This window comes from Vitis vinifera, chromosome 12 (assembly GCF_030704535.1).
Source record: "Vitis vinifera cultivar Pinot Noir 40024 chromosome 12, ASM3070453v1".
Lineage (NCBI taxonomy): Eukaryota > Viridiplantae > Streptophyta > Magnoliopsida > Vitales > Vitaceae > Vitis > Vitis vinifera.
In genome coordinates this window covers 23245806-23263553 of record NC_081816.1, presented here as the reverse complement: position 1 = coordinate 23263553, position 17748 = coordinate 23245806, and the positions used below count along the sequence as shown (strand labels likewise).

At 34.1% G+C, this 17748-nt stretch overlaps 1 protein-coding gene across 2 annotated transcripts; it reads left to right on the top strand.

Annotated features, from left to right (window-relative positions):
- The first annotated feature begins 1810 nt into the window (after positions 1 to 1810).
- On the top strand, positions 1811 to 17356 carry LOC100267706 (uncharacterized protein At5g08430). Of its 2 annotated transcripts, XM_019223617.1 has the most exons (10): positions 1811 to 4444; positions 4626 to 4705; positions 5071 to 5149; positions 8625 to 9408; positions 9639 to 9748; positions 10552 to 10611; positions 13983 to 14033; positions 14222 to 14292; positions 15241 to 15479; positions 16734 to 17356. In XM_019223617.1, exons 4-10 carry the CDS (start codon positions 8760 to 8762, stop codon positions 17024 to 17026), a joined length of 1473 nt encoding a protein of 490 aa, XP_019079162.1. In that variant the 5' UTR covers positions 1811 to 4444; positions 4626 to 4705; positions 5071 to 5149; positions 8625 to 8759; the 3' UTR covers positions 17027 to 17356. The 2 variants fall into 2 exon arrangements, with proteins under 2 accessions (XP_019079162.1, XP_010657936.1); XM_010659634.2 differs by lacking the exon at positions 5071 to 5149.
- The last annotated feature ends 392 nt before the right edge of the window (positions 17357 to 17748 follow it).

Genomic DNA, 17748 nt, shown 5'->3' with positions numbered 1-17748 from the left:
AGGGCTTTGTCTTCTCAAATGACAGTTGAAGGAGCATTGCAGATAAATCTTGATTTTACCCAATCCTACTTTCCTGATGGGGCATGTGAGGAAAAGGTATTAGGAAGTTGGATGACTACAGGGCATTTGTGAAAATGCATTTGAACTACAATTAGGGATGATAATGGACGGGTATTTTAAACCTCCCCTGTCGGGTACTAAGTTTGGGAAAGATCGCCCTGCGATTGATAGGATGAGTTTTGTCATGCTCTTGCTCCTAATAAGATGAGTTTGGGACTAGTGAAGGAGGCTACATAGAAGATTTCATAATTAGATGTTGAACTCGTTTCATATGATGGGAGTTGTCAATGTGTTGAAAAGCATCATGGAAAATTATTTATTTGAAGATGTTGATGATGCAAATATATTTGAAGGTTTTAATGTGAATTTACATTGAATATTTGATGATCTTGCAACCATATTGTTCTCTTTTCATCTAATTGAACTCTTAATTAAATAGCTTGCTTGTTTCATTTGATGAATTTATCTTGAAAAATAAACATAACAAATCTAAGGGTTTGTTTGGTTCCTATTTTCAAAAACTATTTTCTGTTCTTGAAAACAAAAAACTTGTTTGGGGAAAGGTATGTGTTTTTGTTTTTTGTGTTTTCTGTGTCCTCAAAAACCATTTTTTTTAGAACAATAAAAATATGTTTTCATTGTTTTTTCACTATTCATATAATATATTGTATTTCGTGTTTTCTCTTTCTTCTTTTTGTATTTTCCTAGTTATTTTTTGTGTTTTCATAAAGGTGAACTCCACCTAACCACCACACCCCATCCCCACCTACAAATCCTTTCTTTTTCCTTAAATTATTGAAATTAATATACTTACCCATACTTATAATGTCATCATTTGTTTAAGAAAATTATAATTGGTGCAAAAATTTCAAAATGAAATAATTTTTTTTAATTTAAATGAATTGTGCATATGAAAATTATTTATATATTTATATATTTATAATATCAAGTTAATAGAAAAAAATACTTTATTAATTAAAAAATAATTTTCAAACATGTTTTTTGTTTTACTTATTCTAAAAAACTTTTTTATTAACTCAATAAAACATGTTTTTTTTAAAACAAAAACTGTTTTCCAGAATTCATTTTTCAAATGTAATTTTTTTTTTTCTAAAAACACAAAAAATTGTTCTTAAAAACCGTTTTTTAGAACAATTTTCAAAAACAACAACCAAACATACCATAAGGTTGTGTTTGCAATTATTTTTGTAAACAATTTTATGTTTTTTAAAAACAAAAATATAAGAAAACACGTTTAATAACTAAAATACTGTGTTTTTGTTTTATGTTCTTAAAATCAAAAAATAAAGTATTTTTAAATAATATTTTTTAATTATTCTCAGTTGTTTGTATTTATTTTTTTAAAGTTATTTTAAAAAATAATTATATAAATATGAAAAATTATTCTTGAAAACCGTTTTAAAAAATATTTACCAAATAAACCATATTTCATCCCAGCCGCTACAATTTTTATTTTTTATTATTTATTTTTTAATATATTTAAAATAAAAAAATATAAATTAATTTCTCTTTAAAAAATTAAAATACAAACTTTTATAAAAAAAAATCAATTTATTTATTTGTGTATCATAAATGATAAATTAGAATCTTGCCTTTTTTTGGCATTCTAATAAAAACTATGTGAACTTTTTAAAGTTTACTAATTTATTAGAAATAAAAAAATATTAAAAATAAATAAAAACATAAAAATAAAAACAAAAATAAATCTAATTCAACTAAGTGTCAAGAAATCAAAACCCCCATCATCCAACAAACCCGATAAACCCACAATCTTATTGCTATTATTGATGAAGAGAATCAGCAAAAATGAAGAAATTGTAGAAAAACCCCACAAAAGGTGGTTTATGGTTGGTGGTGGAGAGGAGAGCTCAACGTCAGAGCTTAAAAAGCAGCAATACAGCCAAAGAACTTCAAGTCTTGTCAAGGATTTGTAGTCAGAAATGTTTTTCCCTTTTTGGTTGGGTTGTTGGAGAGGTATAAGGAGATATTATGGTTCAGATAGTGGATATTGAGCAAGGTTCTAGAGATTTGGGCAAGCTGTCCTGCTCTCAGTGGTTTAGTTTTGATGGAAAGGAAGAGGTGGGAATGGGAGCAGACGGGGTTGATAGTTGGTCTATTGGGGAAGGCTGATCAATGAATCTCAGGGTTATTTCTTGGAATGATGGGGCAAAAGAGAAGTTAAATCTCTATTCGTTTGTTTGCTAGAATCCAAAATGGACTTAATGTTTCTTGATCTGGTCAGGAGTCTGGGAGTGGATCCTTTTAAGAACGGGCTGCCATTTTTTGATCTTCTTGTAGACCCTTGGCAAACCAAAGCGAATGATGACCTTGGGTTGTACCAAGTCTGAAACCCAGTGGATTTATTTTTTGTCCCATACTCCCCCACTACTATACATATTAAGACACGTAACATCTGTGGACTTCTTTTTATATATCCATCCGGTTTTTTTTAAACACCAGATAGAGTTTGATGCCAGGGGTGTTGCTGGCGTATTTGTTGTTCCTGGAAAGATGGATTTTTGAAGTTGTTAGTGAGGAGATGGGTGCTTTTTCCCCAATCTTGCTGGTTAAAAAGTTTTGAGGATGGATTTTTGTGGATGTTCTTATGCTTATGGTCAAATTTATGGGGTGTGGAAAGGGGGTTTTGCGGGAGGAGTTTCTTAAGCATTGAGGAGAGTTTTCTGAGTTTATTGAGGTGTTTCGCCTCTTGAGTATGTCTCTAGTGGATGGGGCTATTGCTTGTCTGGTTGCCAAGATAGACATCTGTTTTCAGGGTGGAGTGCTTCATTTTTTTTCTGGGGTAATTAGGAGGAAAATTTTCTAAATTTTTCTTGTGCCGTTCTCCTAAACCAGTTTCTGCCATTTTCCTATTCTTCTTGACAGTGGTGGAGTTAGGAGAGGGGGATGACCATTCAAGTTTTAAAACAAATGGCTTAAATTGGATGGATTTGGGGCTCTCTTAACAAATTAGCTAGTTGCTCAAGATTTGTGCTCGCTAAAAAGTTGAAGGCTCTAATAGAAGAGGCTGGAACCAAGAGGTGCTTGATAATGTTGCCACTCGTAAAGCTTGTACCTTGAAGCAAATTAGGTTCTTTTGGTTTATAGCAATTAAAAACTTTTGTTTGATGAAGTTTAATCGCTCAGCAGTGTTGGATGAGACGTGTTGGAGACAGAAGTCAAGTGCAGGGGCTCAAAGAGGAGGGATAGAAATACTAAATGTTTCCATAAAATGGTCTATGTTCATAGGATAAGTATTTTCATCAATGGTTTAAAGGTAAATAGTGTGTGGCTCTCTCTAGTTTCAGATATCAATTCAGGGGTATCTACATTTTTTCAGTGGTTAGAATTTGGATGCTGGTGTTAGGAAGCAGAGCATTCAGGGGGCGAGTTTTAGATCTTCTGATGGGGTTGATAGAATAGGATTAGTGAAAAGGAGGTGGTAGTGGCTTTGTTTAATCTATGATGGGATAAAGCCCCTGGTTTAGATGGGTTTACTAGGACTTTTTGGCAGTGGTCTTGGGCCACGGTTCAGGGAGAGGTGTTGAGGAGTCCTTGGTGATTTCTGCAAGTTTGGGACTTTTTGAGAGGAGTTTGAATGACATTTTTACTGTTTTTGTTCCTAAAACAAAGGGGTGGAGGTCATGAAGGACTTAAGGTCTGTTAGGTTTTTAAGGGTTTATACAAAGCTATTGGCAAAGACTGGTTAATATATTGAAGAAAGTCATTGTTGAACTGGCATGTGAATTACAGAACTGTTAGTGGAAGGGAGGTGGATCTTGGACATTGTTCTTATTCCCAATGAGGGTATTGATTCTAGGCTGAAACATAGTTGGGGTTGCTCGCAAGTTGGACAGCGAGTAGGCCCAAAGCATGTGATTAGGATTTCTTGTTTCAATTATGGGTAGAAATGGGCTCTGGTGAGAAATGGATTGGGTGGATTATGCTCTGTATCTCCAGAGTGAGGTTCTTCATGTTGGTTAGCAGAACTCCTTCAAGTTCTTTCAAAGCTTGCATGGAATGAAGCAAGGGGATCCTCTTTCTTCCTATCTGTTTGTTTTATTTATGGCAGCTCTTAGTTGTTTCATCTTGAGGATCATAGAGGGTGGCTTCATTAGAGATCTCAAATTGTGGGGTTGAGTTGGAAGTGGAGATATCACATTTGCTCTTTGCGGACTCCATAGCCAACAGCCCCAGATTCCAAAGCGGATACATTGTAAAGTGTTTCTCCATTAAAATGGCAAGCAGCAATACCCAAATCTTAAAATGCCTCTTTCAATGCTAGTTTCCTCTAAATCTTACAATGTTGAGGCCCCTTGTTTTGCTAGAAAATCTGCTTGTGAGTTAGAAGACTCGACATCCAAAAGTGAGCAACTCTGAATCTCCAATGATTGATCTACAATTCTTTTCTGAAGAATCTACTTTTCAGTTTCCAGGCCCCTCATGTTTCATATTTCTTTTGTTGAGTTTATTTAAAATGATGATTTGTTTATGCTAAAGTATGAGGCATAGTTTACTTTGTTATTCATCATATTAACCGCTTTCAGGGATTGCTTAAAAGCTTACCACCCTCAGTGTGTGGGAAAAGAGGACTCATTTTCAGAGACTGAAGAAAGCTGGACTTTCAGTATGCCACTCCTTTTTATTTCTTCTATAAGTTTTAATGATATCTCTACTTTCTGAGGAAAGCATTGTTATAAAATCGGCACATATATTATGCATGGAAGCAGCTAATCCATATTTTGATCAATGATGTCTATGAGATGTATGCAATACCTTTTGCAATATTATGAACAGAAAACACAGTTAAAGAATTCAGAGGTCTTTTCTTCCTCTAGCAATACAGAATTTTGTATATATTACCATTCTTTATTTTCCTTGAAAGGTTGCCAAATATCATTACACCCCAGTTTGCAGAAAAGGCATGTTAAAAATACTTTAAAGCACCATGTTTACAATAGGTTTTTATGTTCTAAATTTTGATTGTGGTAGGTATGATATCTGTTGGAATATATGTTGGACGCTTGAGAAAGATGCTCTTTAAGCTGAACAGTTTCAGTTGTACAGCTAGGTGATGAAGCAAACACATCTTGAATTTATAAATATCATAGTACCTTTCTAAATAATCTATATACTAATAGCCTCTAGTATGATGTCTTTTCTCAAGTACCAACTTAGCTCCACCACAAATAACTAATGTTGTTTGATATCAAATTGTCAGTGCTAACATTTTCAAGATGGTTTTATAAATCATTAAATTACAAGTATGCATTTATATTTATTACTCATTTGATGGGCATATAAATTCAAAACGTTTTTTAATTTTTATGCTAATACCTGCTTATAACATAAACAGAAAAAGCTCTGGAAAATAATATTTAACAAAGTGATTTTTTTTTTGTTAGAATCTATCAATGAAAATGGCTAGGTTCTTAGTTTTTTTATGCTACAAATTAGTAATGATATGCCATGTTTTAGGTTTCATATTGGCTGTGATCCTGCCATGGTTAATTTGTAGAGGCCTATTTTATTTCCAATAGCAACTTAGCATCTTTGTTTTACCAATAACTGAAATATGCAATGCACACTAAGATGAAGATTTTTTTGAATTTAAAAGTTATGATTTTATTCACTTATTTTATTATTAAACTCTGAAATCCGGTGAGAGAAGAAACCTTGCCCTTCAGGAGTATATAGGCTGGTTGTGATGGAAGAAACCTCTTGAGGCCAAAATCCCATGCTTTGCAGCTTAAGTATGAAGACAAAATACCAGATTTTTTTATAGAGTAGGTCATGCCTATAGGAGATTCTATTTGATGAGAATTTTTTAATTGAAGTGTCATGTTTCAGAAGAGGGTGGAGCTAAGGTGAGGCACTTGTAGCTTTTCTCAGCAGCTTTTATCTGAACAAGGAGTTGCCATCTAGGCATTAGAAGAGAGATCCTTAATCAGTTGGGTGCAGAAAAGAGAGGTGGTTTAAAGAGAGGTTTTAGTGAAGAGAAGGTTTTGGCAAAACTTGGTACATTGGCAGGGGATAGGGTCCCAGATCCAGATGGCTTTCATTAATAGCCTTTTAGCAAAACTTTTGGGAGGTGGTACACCACGAGGCTATGGAGTTTATCTATGATTTTCACTTGTAAGAACCCTTTAGAAGGAGTTCCAATGCAACTTTTTCACTATTAATTCCTACAAATGGGGACCAAAAGTTAGTGATCAGGTGGTCTCCATGTTTTAGAATGCTTTTGCGGAAGGAATATAAATATTGTATGCAGCTACCAATGAGCTTATAGACTTGAGACCAAAAGGGGGCAGCTTGGGTGGCATGAAAGTTGGATGCTTAGAAGGCTTAGGACCATATTAACTGAGATTTTTTTTGCTTTTAGTTTTAAGTTTGATGGCATTGGGGCAAAAATGGACAGGGTGGACAAATTTTTGTATCTCAATGACTCACTTTTTTGTATTAATCAATGAAACTCTCTTAGGTTTCTTTCAAAGTTCAAAGGGTTTGGGGCAAGGGAATCTGGTTTCTTCCCATCTATTCATCCCTATGATGGAGGTATTTAGTTGTTTTACTGAAAGGATGGTGGAGGGAGGCTTCATCTCGGGTTTCAATATAGATGAAGTAGGAGTTTTGGGGGTGGGGATATCTCATTTTTATTTACAAATGATACCTTGCTGTTTTATGGTGCAAATAGTGAGAGGCTATTATTATATGTTAGATGAATCCTTCTATACTTTAAGTGTACGGGTTGAAGACCAATTTGGAAAAAAGTGATCTCATTCTTGTTGGAAAGGTGGACGGTATAGAGAGATTGATCAGTCAATTGGGTTGTAGGCCTGGAGATCTTCCTTCTAACGATTTCAGATCACCTTTAGGTGCTTCATTCAAGCAAGCTTCCTCATTGCTTCTACACAAGCAACACCAGTTACTTAGAGGCCTTTCTCTTCTCAATTGATCTAGTATCAAGATCTTTCCTCAATATGCTAAAAGGCTATTAAGGCTTGAGGCTTACCCCTAGGAAAGGCTCTGTAAATTAGCTATGAGGCTGTAACTTCAATATTCCATAATTGATGCTTAAGCCTCATACCATTGAGATTTTGGTATAGATTTTAGTGGACTAAGCCTCACAATAAGAAGCTTAAACCTCAATGTTCAAGAGGTTTTAATGGACTTTATGCTTTTGTGAGATTTTAGTATAGATTTTATAAATTTTGTCTTTGGTTCCGGGCTTGGTTAAACATTTTATAAAATAAAGGCTTAGTTGGTTTCCATTTATCCCTTCCCTTTAGACAGAAGGGGGAAAAGGAACAAAAAAAGAAAAAAAAGAAAAAAAAAAAGGATCAAGTAGATGAGTTAAAGGAGTTATTAATTGTTATGATGGTTGGACTCATATATTATCATTATCTTATTATTGATAAATAAAAGAAAACAAAACTACTACAATTGATGGATGAAGAAAAAAAATGAATGAAAATTAACATTGATGGGGAGGATAATAGAGTAACATGATGTCATTATTATTCCTTAAAGAAACTTAGGAGTGATAGTGATAGTGGTACTAATGTCTGTTTAATTAATTCATGAGAGAGAAGTTGAACTTTGGAAGAGAGAAAGAGGGACTAAATTAGAAACTAATGACAATGATATATAATTAATATTCTTATTCTGAATTATATGGTTTCATTTAATTTTATTAGTATTTTTCTCTTTTTTTTAAAAAAAAAAAAAATTCTTTTCTTTATTGTCATTAAGAGACTTCTGGCTCACCTTGTCTGGTAAAATGCCTCAAAAGATTTTTAGCCTTTTAAAACATTTCTTTTCTCAAGTCACCTCTTCTTCTCTTTGAATTCTTATTGTTCCCCCCTTATTCTTCCCAATCAATTGTCAGAAAACTACTACAATTGATGGATGAAGAAGAAAAATGAATGAAAATTAGCACTAATAGGGAGGATGATAGAGTAACAGGATATCATTATGATTCCTTAAAGAAACTTAGGAGTGATAATGATAGTGGTACTGATGTCTATTTAATTGAGTCATAAGAGAAAGTTGGACTCTGGAAGAGAGAAAGAGGAACTAAATAAGAACTTAAAGAAACTTAGGAGTGGTAGTGATAGTGGTACTGCAGTCTATTTAATTGAGTCATAAGAGAAGTTGGACTTTGGAAGAGAGAAAGAGGAACTAAATAAGAAACTAATGACAATGACATATAATTAATCTTCTTATTATGAATTTTGAGGCTTCATTTAATTTTATTAGTATTTTTCTCTTCTTTTTTTTTTTTTTTCAATTTTCTTTTCTTTATTATCATTATGGTTATTTTCAGTTGAGATTTACACCTTGAGACTTCCGCCTCACCTCATTTGGTAAAATGCCTCAAAGATTTTTAACCTTTTAAAACATTGCTTTTCCCAAGTCACCTCCTCTTCTCTTTGAATTCCTATTGTTCCTCCCCTTATTCTTTCCAATCAACTGCTCGAGGGTGTGCTCCACTACCACACTTGGAGCCCTATCTCACAGGCAATTTCGCTCTTCTTCTGTTGCAGTGACTTTGGTTCAATGCTAGGGTTTCCAAGTCAAACACCCTGTTAAAGAAAGAGAATTACTGAAGTGACTCTGATTCAACACAAATCTAAAAAGATCAAGAGAAGATCAGTTGGTAATCTCTAATTTTGAGGACAATGGATAGTGCTCAGGAGCATAAGCAGGTGAGTAAAGGGAAGGGGGTGATGGAAAGTAATCTGACCTCAACTAAAAGAGAATTTATTGGATGGGGTTCCAAAGTCCTTATGGAGTTCCTTGCATCCATTGGTGAAGACACAACCAAAAAATTGTCGAAGGATGAGGTGACTTCCATTATTAATAGGTACATTCATGAAAATAATCTCTTTGACCAAAAAAACAAGATGAAGGTTCTTATAGATGAAAGATTGCTCCCTGTTTTAGGGAGGAAATCAGTGAATAGATATAGAATAAATAACATTGTTGACATCCATTTGGCTGAAAACCTGGACCAATCAGAGCAAGATGAGTCTGGATTTGGTTCAAAAGACAAGAGTGAGAATGTTATAGTGACCTATAGAAGGCAAAGAAAGTTGTCCTCCAATAAACCTCTGATAAAGGAACTGGTACGGGGCATCCTGCAAAGCCAGTTTGCGGCCATAGTTCCTAAGAATCTCAAACTTGTCTTTTTGAAGAGGAGTTTAGTGCTGGAATTGTTGAAGCAGCCTGACTCTTTTCAAAGAAAGATAAGGGGAAGCTTTGTGAAAGTGAAGTCAGGTGCCCATTTGTACTCACACCATCTGAGTTATCAACTCTTCCAAGTTATAGGTAATGTCTTGATGGATGCTTTATTTTAAATTGTTAAATCAAATTTTGCCTTTGATTATGTTGAGGTCTAATGGTCCCAATGAATCTTAAATAGGTTGTACAAACTGCAGGATAAATCAATATTTGCATTCTTCTAAGCAAGCATTTGTTTACATTTTCTATTGTATTGTTCACCTGTATGTCTCTATCTTGGATGACTAACCTTTTGCTTTTATCTGGTGTCTGCTCAGGCGTAAAGAAAGCATCAAAAACTGGGGAGATTGATTCAGAAATTCTCCTCCAAGCCCCTCTGGCTAAAGATATTCATATTGACATGCTGGTTGAACATGACTTGACCAAGGTAATGAGTAACCAAATTGAAAACAATTCTCATTTTGGAGACAAGCAAATATTGAGTATAATCCTTTTCTCTAAATTAGCCAAGATGACTTGATTCTGAAATCAAGAGTACTTGTTAATATACATCTTGTGTACTTTGGTGCAGTTTTGATAGGCGTTGTTAATACATTCATTATATTTGCCTATTAAAAAAAAAGCGTTAATCTATTGTTAAAATTTGAAAAATTGAGAACGAGTTTCTAAAGGGAGCACTCTTTTTTTTTTATCTTTTTCTTTTTATAAGGTAAATTGATGTAAAATACTTTTTTTAGACGTGGTTTTCAGTGCTTGATGGTTAATTTTGTTATTTGTTTAAAGCTCCTTGGTAATTTCAGTAACAAGTATCTTCTTAAGTGATTAACTGCCATATAGATCTCTGAGAGACATAAATTTTTTGTTTCCTTTTTTACTGGCACATATTTTTAACTGCACACAACTTTCTGGTGTTTATTGGCAGTATTCTTTATTTTGCAAGTCATTCCAGAATTTTTCTTGGATGAAATAATATGTTTACTTTTTGTAACACAATTGCTGTGCCCCTCAGACATTTCATTCTCAAGTTTTTTTCCTGTGGACCATATGTTCTGTTTAAGTAAGTTCTTAGTTTTTTTCACAGAGAAAACATTCTTTAGTTTTGAATGCATTGCTGTGCTTTTAGTGACAAGCCTATTATTCAGGAACCAAACCCATTTTAATTGTTGAAAATCAATATATATCTTGTCCTTCCCAAGCAGAATATTTTTACTTCTGTGATATTGTTTTCAGGAAGAATGTGAAGAATATCGTCAGAAAGTAAAATATGGCTTCTATAAGAGGCCTACAATTGTAAGTTTTCTTACACACCATAATTTAGTATTTTTTTCTAGTGGTGTATGAACTCATAAATTCGTCTATGCGATAGTAACTAGTTATGCCCTCATATTCCTGTGACGTAGCTCTGATGCATTTTGACCAATTATTAGAAACTGAGGAATTGGAAGTAAATATCCTTTTTCTTTGAACGTTTGTGCTCACATATGCGCGCACACACACACACCCCTAGAACTCCTTGGCAAGATAGTTCAATACAATTCAAAGTTTCTAAGTGTGTAGCTGAAGGATTCAGTCTATATCTCCAACTTGGTAGGCACTGTTAACTAAGGTATTGGCCATTTGTTGCTTGCTAATGATACTCTTATCTGTTGTGAGGCCAGTCAGGATCCATTAGAGCACTTAAGCTAGCCTTTCATATGGTTTGAGGCAATATTGGGTTTAAAAATCAATTTAGAGAAAAGTGAATTTATCCCTATTGTGGGGGTAGAGAATGTGGAGGAGCTAGCTGGTATTTTAGGCTATCGAGTGGGTTCCCTCCCCTCTATTTGTTTGGGGCTTCAGTTAGCAGAAAGTTTAGATTGCCTTAGGGTTAAGATGCGGTGGAAGAAAATTTTCAAAAACTGCTTGCTATGTGGAAGAAATAATACTTGTCAAAAGGAGGAATGCAAACTTTGTTAAAAAACACTTTTTCGAGCATGAAATATACTTTAAGTCTTTACTTTATGTCAAGAGGGGAGGTGCCCTTGAGAATAAGTTGCATTTGGTGAATCAATCAATAATCTATAAGGACAAGAGAATGGAGGCCTAGACATCATAAGTCTTTCCATTCTAAATAAGGCCCTATTCTACAAATGGTGTTGGAGATCTATCACTAAGAGCGACTCGTTGTGGAAGTGGGTGATTATAGGGAATTATGTGGAGGAAGTTGGAGGAAGTTGGAGGATAGTGCCCAAGAGGAGTAAGGGAAGCTTATGGGGTGGATTTGTGGAAGGCAATCCAAAATGGATGGGAGGTTGTTAACAATAGAATGGGTTTTAAGGTGGGCAATGGTCAAAGAGTAAAGTTTTGGAATGATAGGTGATGTGACAACTCTTCATTGGGAGTCTTTCCCTAAGTTGTTTTTTATAGTCACTACTAAAGGTGCATGAGTGGTTGAGATGTGGGAGTAGGAAAGGGAGGGTGATTGCTCTCAAGACAGATCCCTGATTGGGTGTTTGAGGAGGTGGAGGCTTTCTTTAGGAGACTACAAGGTCAAGATATTAGTAGGGAAGTAATGAATAATATTTTTATGGATGAGTTCAAGAAGTGGCAATTTCTCTCCTCTAATAGAGATTTTTCCCTTGGAGCATGGTTTGGAATTCTTGAGTTCCATTGAGAATGGGTTTTTTTGTTTTGGAAGCAGCATCGGGAAGGATCTTAATGCTGGACCAACTCAAAAAGAGGGGATGGAAATTGCCAAATAGACGTTAGATTTGCAAAGAAGAAGAAGAAATAAGTGATCACATCATTCTCCACTGCACAATGGTGGCCATCTTGTAACAACTCATTTTTGCCCTATCCAAAATAAAGCAGGTGATGCGATCCTTGATTTGAACCATGCTTTTAGGTTGGCATGGATCCTTCGTTTAGAAAAAGAGGAAGAAAGCTTGGAGAATGGCTCCTTTATGTTTATTTTGGACAATTTGGAAGGAGAGGAATATGAGAGCTTTTGAAAACATTGAAATTGCAAATCAAACAATCTGTTATGCATAACTTTTGGGGTGGTTAGAGTGTATATAGTTGATTACTTTATGTCCATATTGGACTTCATTGATTGCTTGAGCTCTTAGTAGGGAGGGAGTATCATTTTTTGGCGTCCTTGTATACACCATGTATACTTTTTCATGCTCATTTGTTAAGTGCTTTTAGTAGATTTGATCTTTGCCTATTAAAAAACTGTTGATGAAGATATTGGATTGCACTTGGATGCTTAAGAAAAATCTTCTTCACTGCTAGAAAATTAGGGATGAAAACTTGGAAGATACAGAGACTCTTAACTTTCTCTCCCTTTACATCAGTTACCATGAAAAAACGGTACTTCACTACTGGTAGTAAAACTGGTTTTCTGAAGGAACACCTGTTTAAGCAGTGCTCCATTCTCCTAGGCAATGCCCTTGTCCTACTTGGATATGCTAGTCCCTTTTCTTCCAAGTCTCTAGCATCATCTCTAGAACTTGAATCACTAGGTTTTTGTTCACCCTTCTGTCTTAAAAATGTACGACAGGTGCTTGAGAAGCACACGTTTTCCATAGCAAAAGAGCAACAGATTGATGGTTTTCCTTCAGCTACCAATAACCAGATCTACCATGTCATGAACAAGCCAGTCAAGTTATCTTGCACCTGTTGAACAAGAAAAGACTATCTAGCTATTGGAAAATTCATAAGCCTACAGTTTAAAATTCATGTCCTAGAATGGAAGATGTTCAATCATCCAGAAAATATTTTACCTGTAAATAAAATTTGTTAAGTGCAATTCTCAATTGATGATTGCTATAAGTAAACATTTGTTTACATTTAAGAATCTCAGAGCAAACAACAGGGAAAACCTCACTTGTTCCTCAATAATCCTTAAAATGTAAAGGATTATTCTTATACGATAAAGAGTATAACAATGTATATGCGAAGAACTTATCTTTAGCTCATTCCATGATAAATGTGACAGCATTTTTTAATTAAATTATCAAGGATAACTCAAGGAACATGAGATGGAATACATTGTAAGTAGTGCATTCATTTTTAACATTTTTTTACTGTTAGAAATTGTAAGGTGGTATACCAAGTATATCATGTTGAAGGTGTTACTTAAAACTTCAATGTATATGGTGCACAATAGGCGTCTTTCCACACTATTGTTCACTATGGCCCTTTGTGGGCCACATTGGAAGTAATTTTGTCTTTTTGTTTTTCCTTCTAAATGAAAGTCATTGCTTTATCCTACAACTTTAGTGTTTTCTATGAAGTGTTTTCTATGAAGCGGCAGGATGAAAATGCAGTTTCTGATTAAAATACAAGCTCAGTATTTTAACAGGAAGTTGTATCTTCATCCCGCACTTTCATATAAAACACTAAAGCTACAAGATAGAGTGCTTTAATTTAAGTTTAAAAGAAATATATATTTTGCCAATATGGGCCAAAAAGGCCCATATTTAACAATATTTTGGAAAAAGGCCTGTCATATATTCTTTTCTATCAAAGAACCCATTTTGACTTTGAACTCAAGTATATCTGTATCTGGTATAGTTTGAATTTCATTTTGGTGTTGTAATGTGCTATGCATTATGCAGATAAATTCAAACTGAAAACTAAAGTTATCACACCTCTTAACAAAATGTTTTGTTTGACAGGTGGAGTTTGAAGAGAAGGCTAGAAGCTTGCATGAGGATATAACAAAACATGTGAGCGCATACATCTGAATAGAAACCGTGCTACCAATTTTGTTCCTATTTTTCTATATTGTGCTCCAAATGCTAATCTAAACACCATGCAATAATTCATCTTGAGTTCACACCCCCTCACGATTTGTTTCTTACTCACTCTTGATTTTCCTGGTTTTCTTTGCATTATATGGAAATATTAATGATAGTGGATCAAGAAGGAACTATCACGACTGCAAAACCTAATTGATCGAGCAAATGAGAAAGGATGCAGAAGCGAATATCCTTTGTTGATATATTGTAACATAACAATCTATGCTGAATGCTATTATAGGATGTTTATGCTCTAAAACACCTCCATACACACCACTAGATTAAAAGAAACATTCTTGAACCAGCTTCAACTTGTCTCTCTAATATATCATGGTCATGACGTATATTCAGTTAATCCATTTAGTTCATATCATTACATTATTTTTCTCATTAGGGACGATGTCATGAAGTCTGCAAACTATCCACCTAGTCAAACAAGTGCTATTTGGCAGTCTCATTTAGAATTATTTTATATCGGTTTTATTACCTCAGTTGGACATAAATACCCTTTACATTTTCTTCCAAAGTGCTTAGAGGGTATTTTTGTACAAAAAGGGTCATATGCCATGTTTGTAAAAAATGAGGATTATTTTATCCCATTTAATCAAATATCCCTTTCTTTTTATCAATCACTTACCCATCATGTGCATCCACTTATTAGTATTTGTGTCTCTATGCATTCATGTCTTTGGTCTTTAGCACTCGTCAAAGTATATTAACTTAATAAAAGGACGACATGACCCTTACCCTCTTTAACACACATCTTTGACTGCATAAAATAACTGCACATTTTGAAAATTGTAGATGTAATATTGTTTGGACATAAATACCCTTTACTTTTCCTTTTTTTCTTTTTCAATAGTGCTTTGATATGAAATAGGTATAAAAAAAATGATGGAGGGTTTTTTTATCCAAAAAGTGTCATATTCCAGGTTTGTAAAAAAGGAGGATTATTTTATCCCGTTTAATCAAATATCCGTTTCTTTTATCAGTGTCTCTTACCCATCATCTGCACCCACACATTAGTATTTGTGTCTGTGTCTATATGCATTCATGTCTACGGTCTTTAGCTCTTGCAAAAATATATTACCTCAATAAAAGGATAGTGTGACCCTTAACCTCTATGGCATTGTACTTTCATTGGCTACATGGAGAGAAAACAACTGCTCCTGTCACCAGCTGAACAGTTGAGGCTTTTGAACGAGGTTCCTGAAGTCATTCCCGATTTAGAAGAGTTTGACCCTGCTGCTGAGGACTCTTACAATGATGAAAAACATGGAGATAAAGGCTCACTGGGTACAATCCCTACTTATAAGACTCTGGACGAGAATATGGATGCAAAAGGATATTTAATGTGTGTTGCAGATGCCGCAGGTTTGCAAAGCTTCTACCTTCTATTCATATGTTTTCATTAACTATTCATAACAAAAAAGTCTTTGCCCTATGCTTGTTGGTTCTTGAAAAAATTTGTGGAAAAATGCAAGGGAAAAAAAAATAAAATGAAAGAAAAAATAAAGGAAAATAAAAAATAGATTTAAAGTTAAGAAACTATTTTTTTATACGTCTCTTCCAACTCATTTCACCTATTTTTCCTCTTCTATAAAAAGATTAAATCATTTGAAATAATAGAGGTTTGTAATATTTATTTTTCTTTCCTATTTTTCATGATAAACCAAACATGAAAAATATATTTGTCTTAATATTTTTTTCTTCTCCTTAGTACTTTCTTAGAACTAAACATAGCATTAATTTTCAATGATTTTCCTGTAGTTCTTTTGAGATTTAAGAAAGTCATTTTGTTCAATGATCAAGTAGGAGATAAAAATGTCACAATTTTAAGGTTATGTTTGGTTCCAGGAAAATTTGAGTGAGAATGCAAGGAAAGGAAACGTAGAAGGTAAGAAAAAGTAAAGGAAAATAATAAATAGTTTAAAGTCGACAAATTATTTTTACATGCTACTTCAAATTCATTTATTTTATATAAAAGTTAAATAATTTAAACATGTATAAATTTATAATTAATTTTAATTATATTTTATTTTCTTTAATATTTCCTATTGTAAAACTAAATATGAAAAAATCATTTTCCTTAATATTTTTTTTCTTTCCTAAATATTTTTTAGAAATCAAACATAAGATTTCTTTTGAATTAAGGCAATTTCAGATTTTATCATTTCTATGATGTATGATGTTTCTTGTACAAAAATTTCAGTATTCAAAATTATGAAACTTTGTTCTGATTTTGATAGGGTCTGAGGTCAATTATTAATATTGAATTTAAGATTTTACTTCCAAACTAAATATTTCTTGAAACCATCTTCCATGGAGCCTTTTTCTTCACACCCATTTTCTTCATATCCTGTTTGCTATTTTCTCCGATGATTTTTTCTCTTTAAACCCATTTTCGTACTTGTGTTACATGCCCTCGTGTTCTTGCATATCTAGGAAGTCATTTTTCCAAGATCTATCTAATTTTAAATATCTTTGAACTCCTTTCATATGCTTGGCGCCAACACATTCTCTTCATTCCAAATTTTCATCTTTTTTTAATTTCATTTTGGCTTATGTTTTATGTGGATAGATTCAATGAGTATAGAAGTTTAATCCAGCATCTTATCTCATTTGCAGAAATTATGGAGTTGATGGATAAAGGTGAAATTGAACAGATTCCAGAGGATACAAATGAGAAGAAAACATCGTCTGAACCTGAATGCGAAGCATGGCACTGTCTGGGACCTCTTGGTGAAAGACCTGGGCCTTTTTCACCAGCATTGCTCAAAATATGGAGCGAGCTTAATCTGGGTGCTTCAAGATACAAGGTCTGGAAGGTCGGACACAGCCCAGAAGAAGCAATCCCCTTGGGTGATGCTCTTTGCCAGCTTTTCCCAGAAAAGTCGAAGAAAAACTTGAATTCTATATGACTACCTGATGTTCGTATTGTCATAGACTTGGGTGTTTCATGTTCCATCCAGCTATTTAAGTGCTGATTGGATGCTCACACATTGTCACAAACTTAGGTGTTCTTCTGTTTCACCGAACTATAAGTCTATAAGTCAGCAGTTATTTAAGCAGGGCGTGACCCTAAACCTTCAAATCATTCACAATAACTTTCCCATAGAGTAGACATTGTTGCTGCTGCAATTCCCCGTTTGTATCTTAACACTCATTATCAGGAAGTACATCTTTGTTGTAAAGTAGCCATCAATTTTTTGGTATGCCAATGGAAACCATTTGGCGGTTATCTTCTTCCATGAGCATGGTTTGCAGAAATTCCTCTCTTTGCTCTTATAAGTGGTTTACAAAAGCTGGTCAATTGGCTAAATCACAGATATGGTCCATGTTGCTTATGCTGTTGAAACATACAACATATAAAAGAATCAAAAGATTTTGCCGGTTTAAGCTTAACTTAATGATGTTTGTTTCTCTGGTATTCTAGGGGTGAATGGGTTTTGGGAATCATGATTTCCTTTTCTCTACCAGCAATGAAGATACTGAAAGTCTGAAACCATGTTTGTTTACTGAGAATCTGTACAATAAAAGTGCTGGGAAGAACCTTTTTTCCTGCATTTAAACAATATGCTATAGAGGCTACAGAGAAATTTGGCTAACTGATAAACATGAGGGTCTGCATCCAAACTTCCTA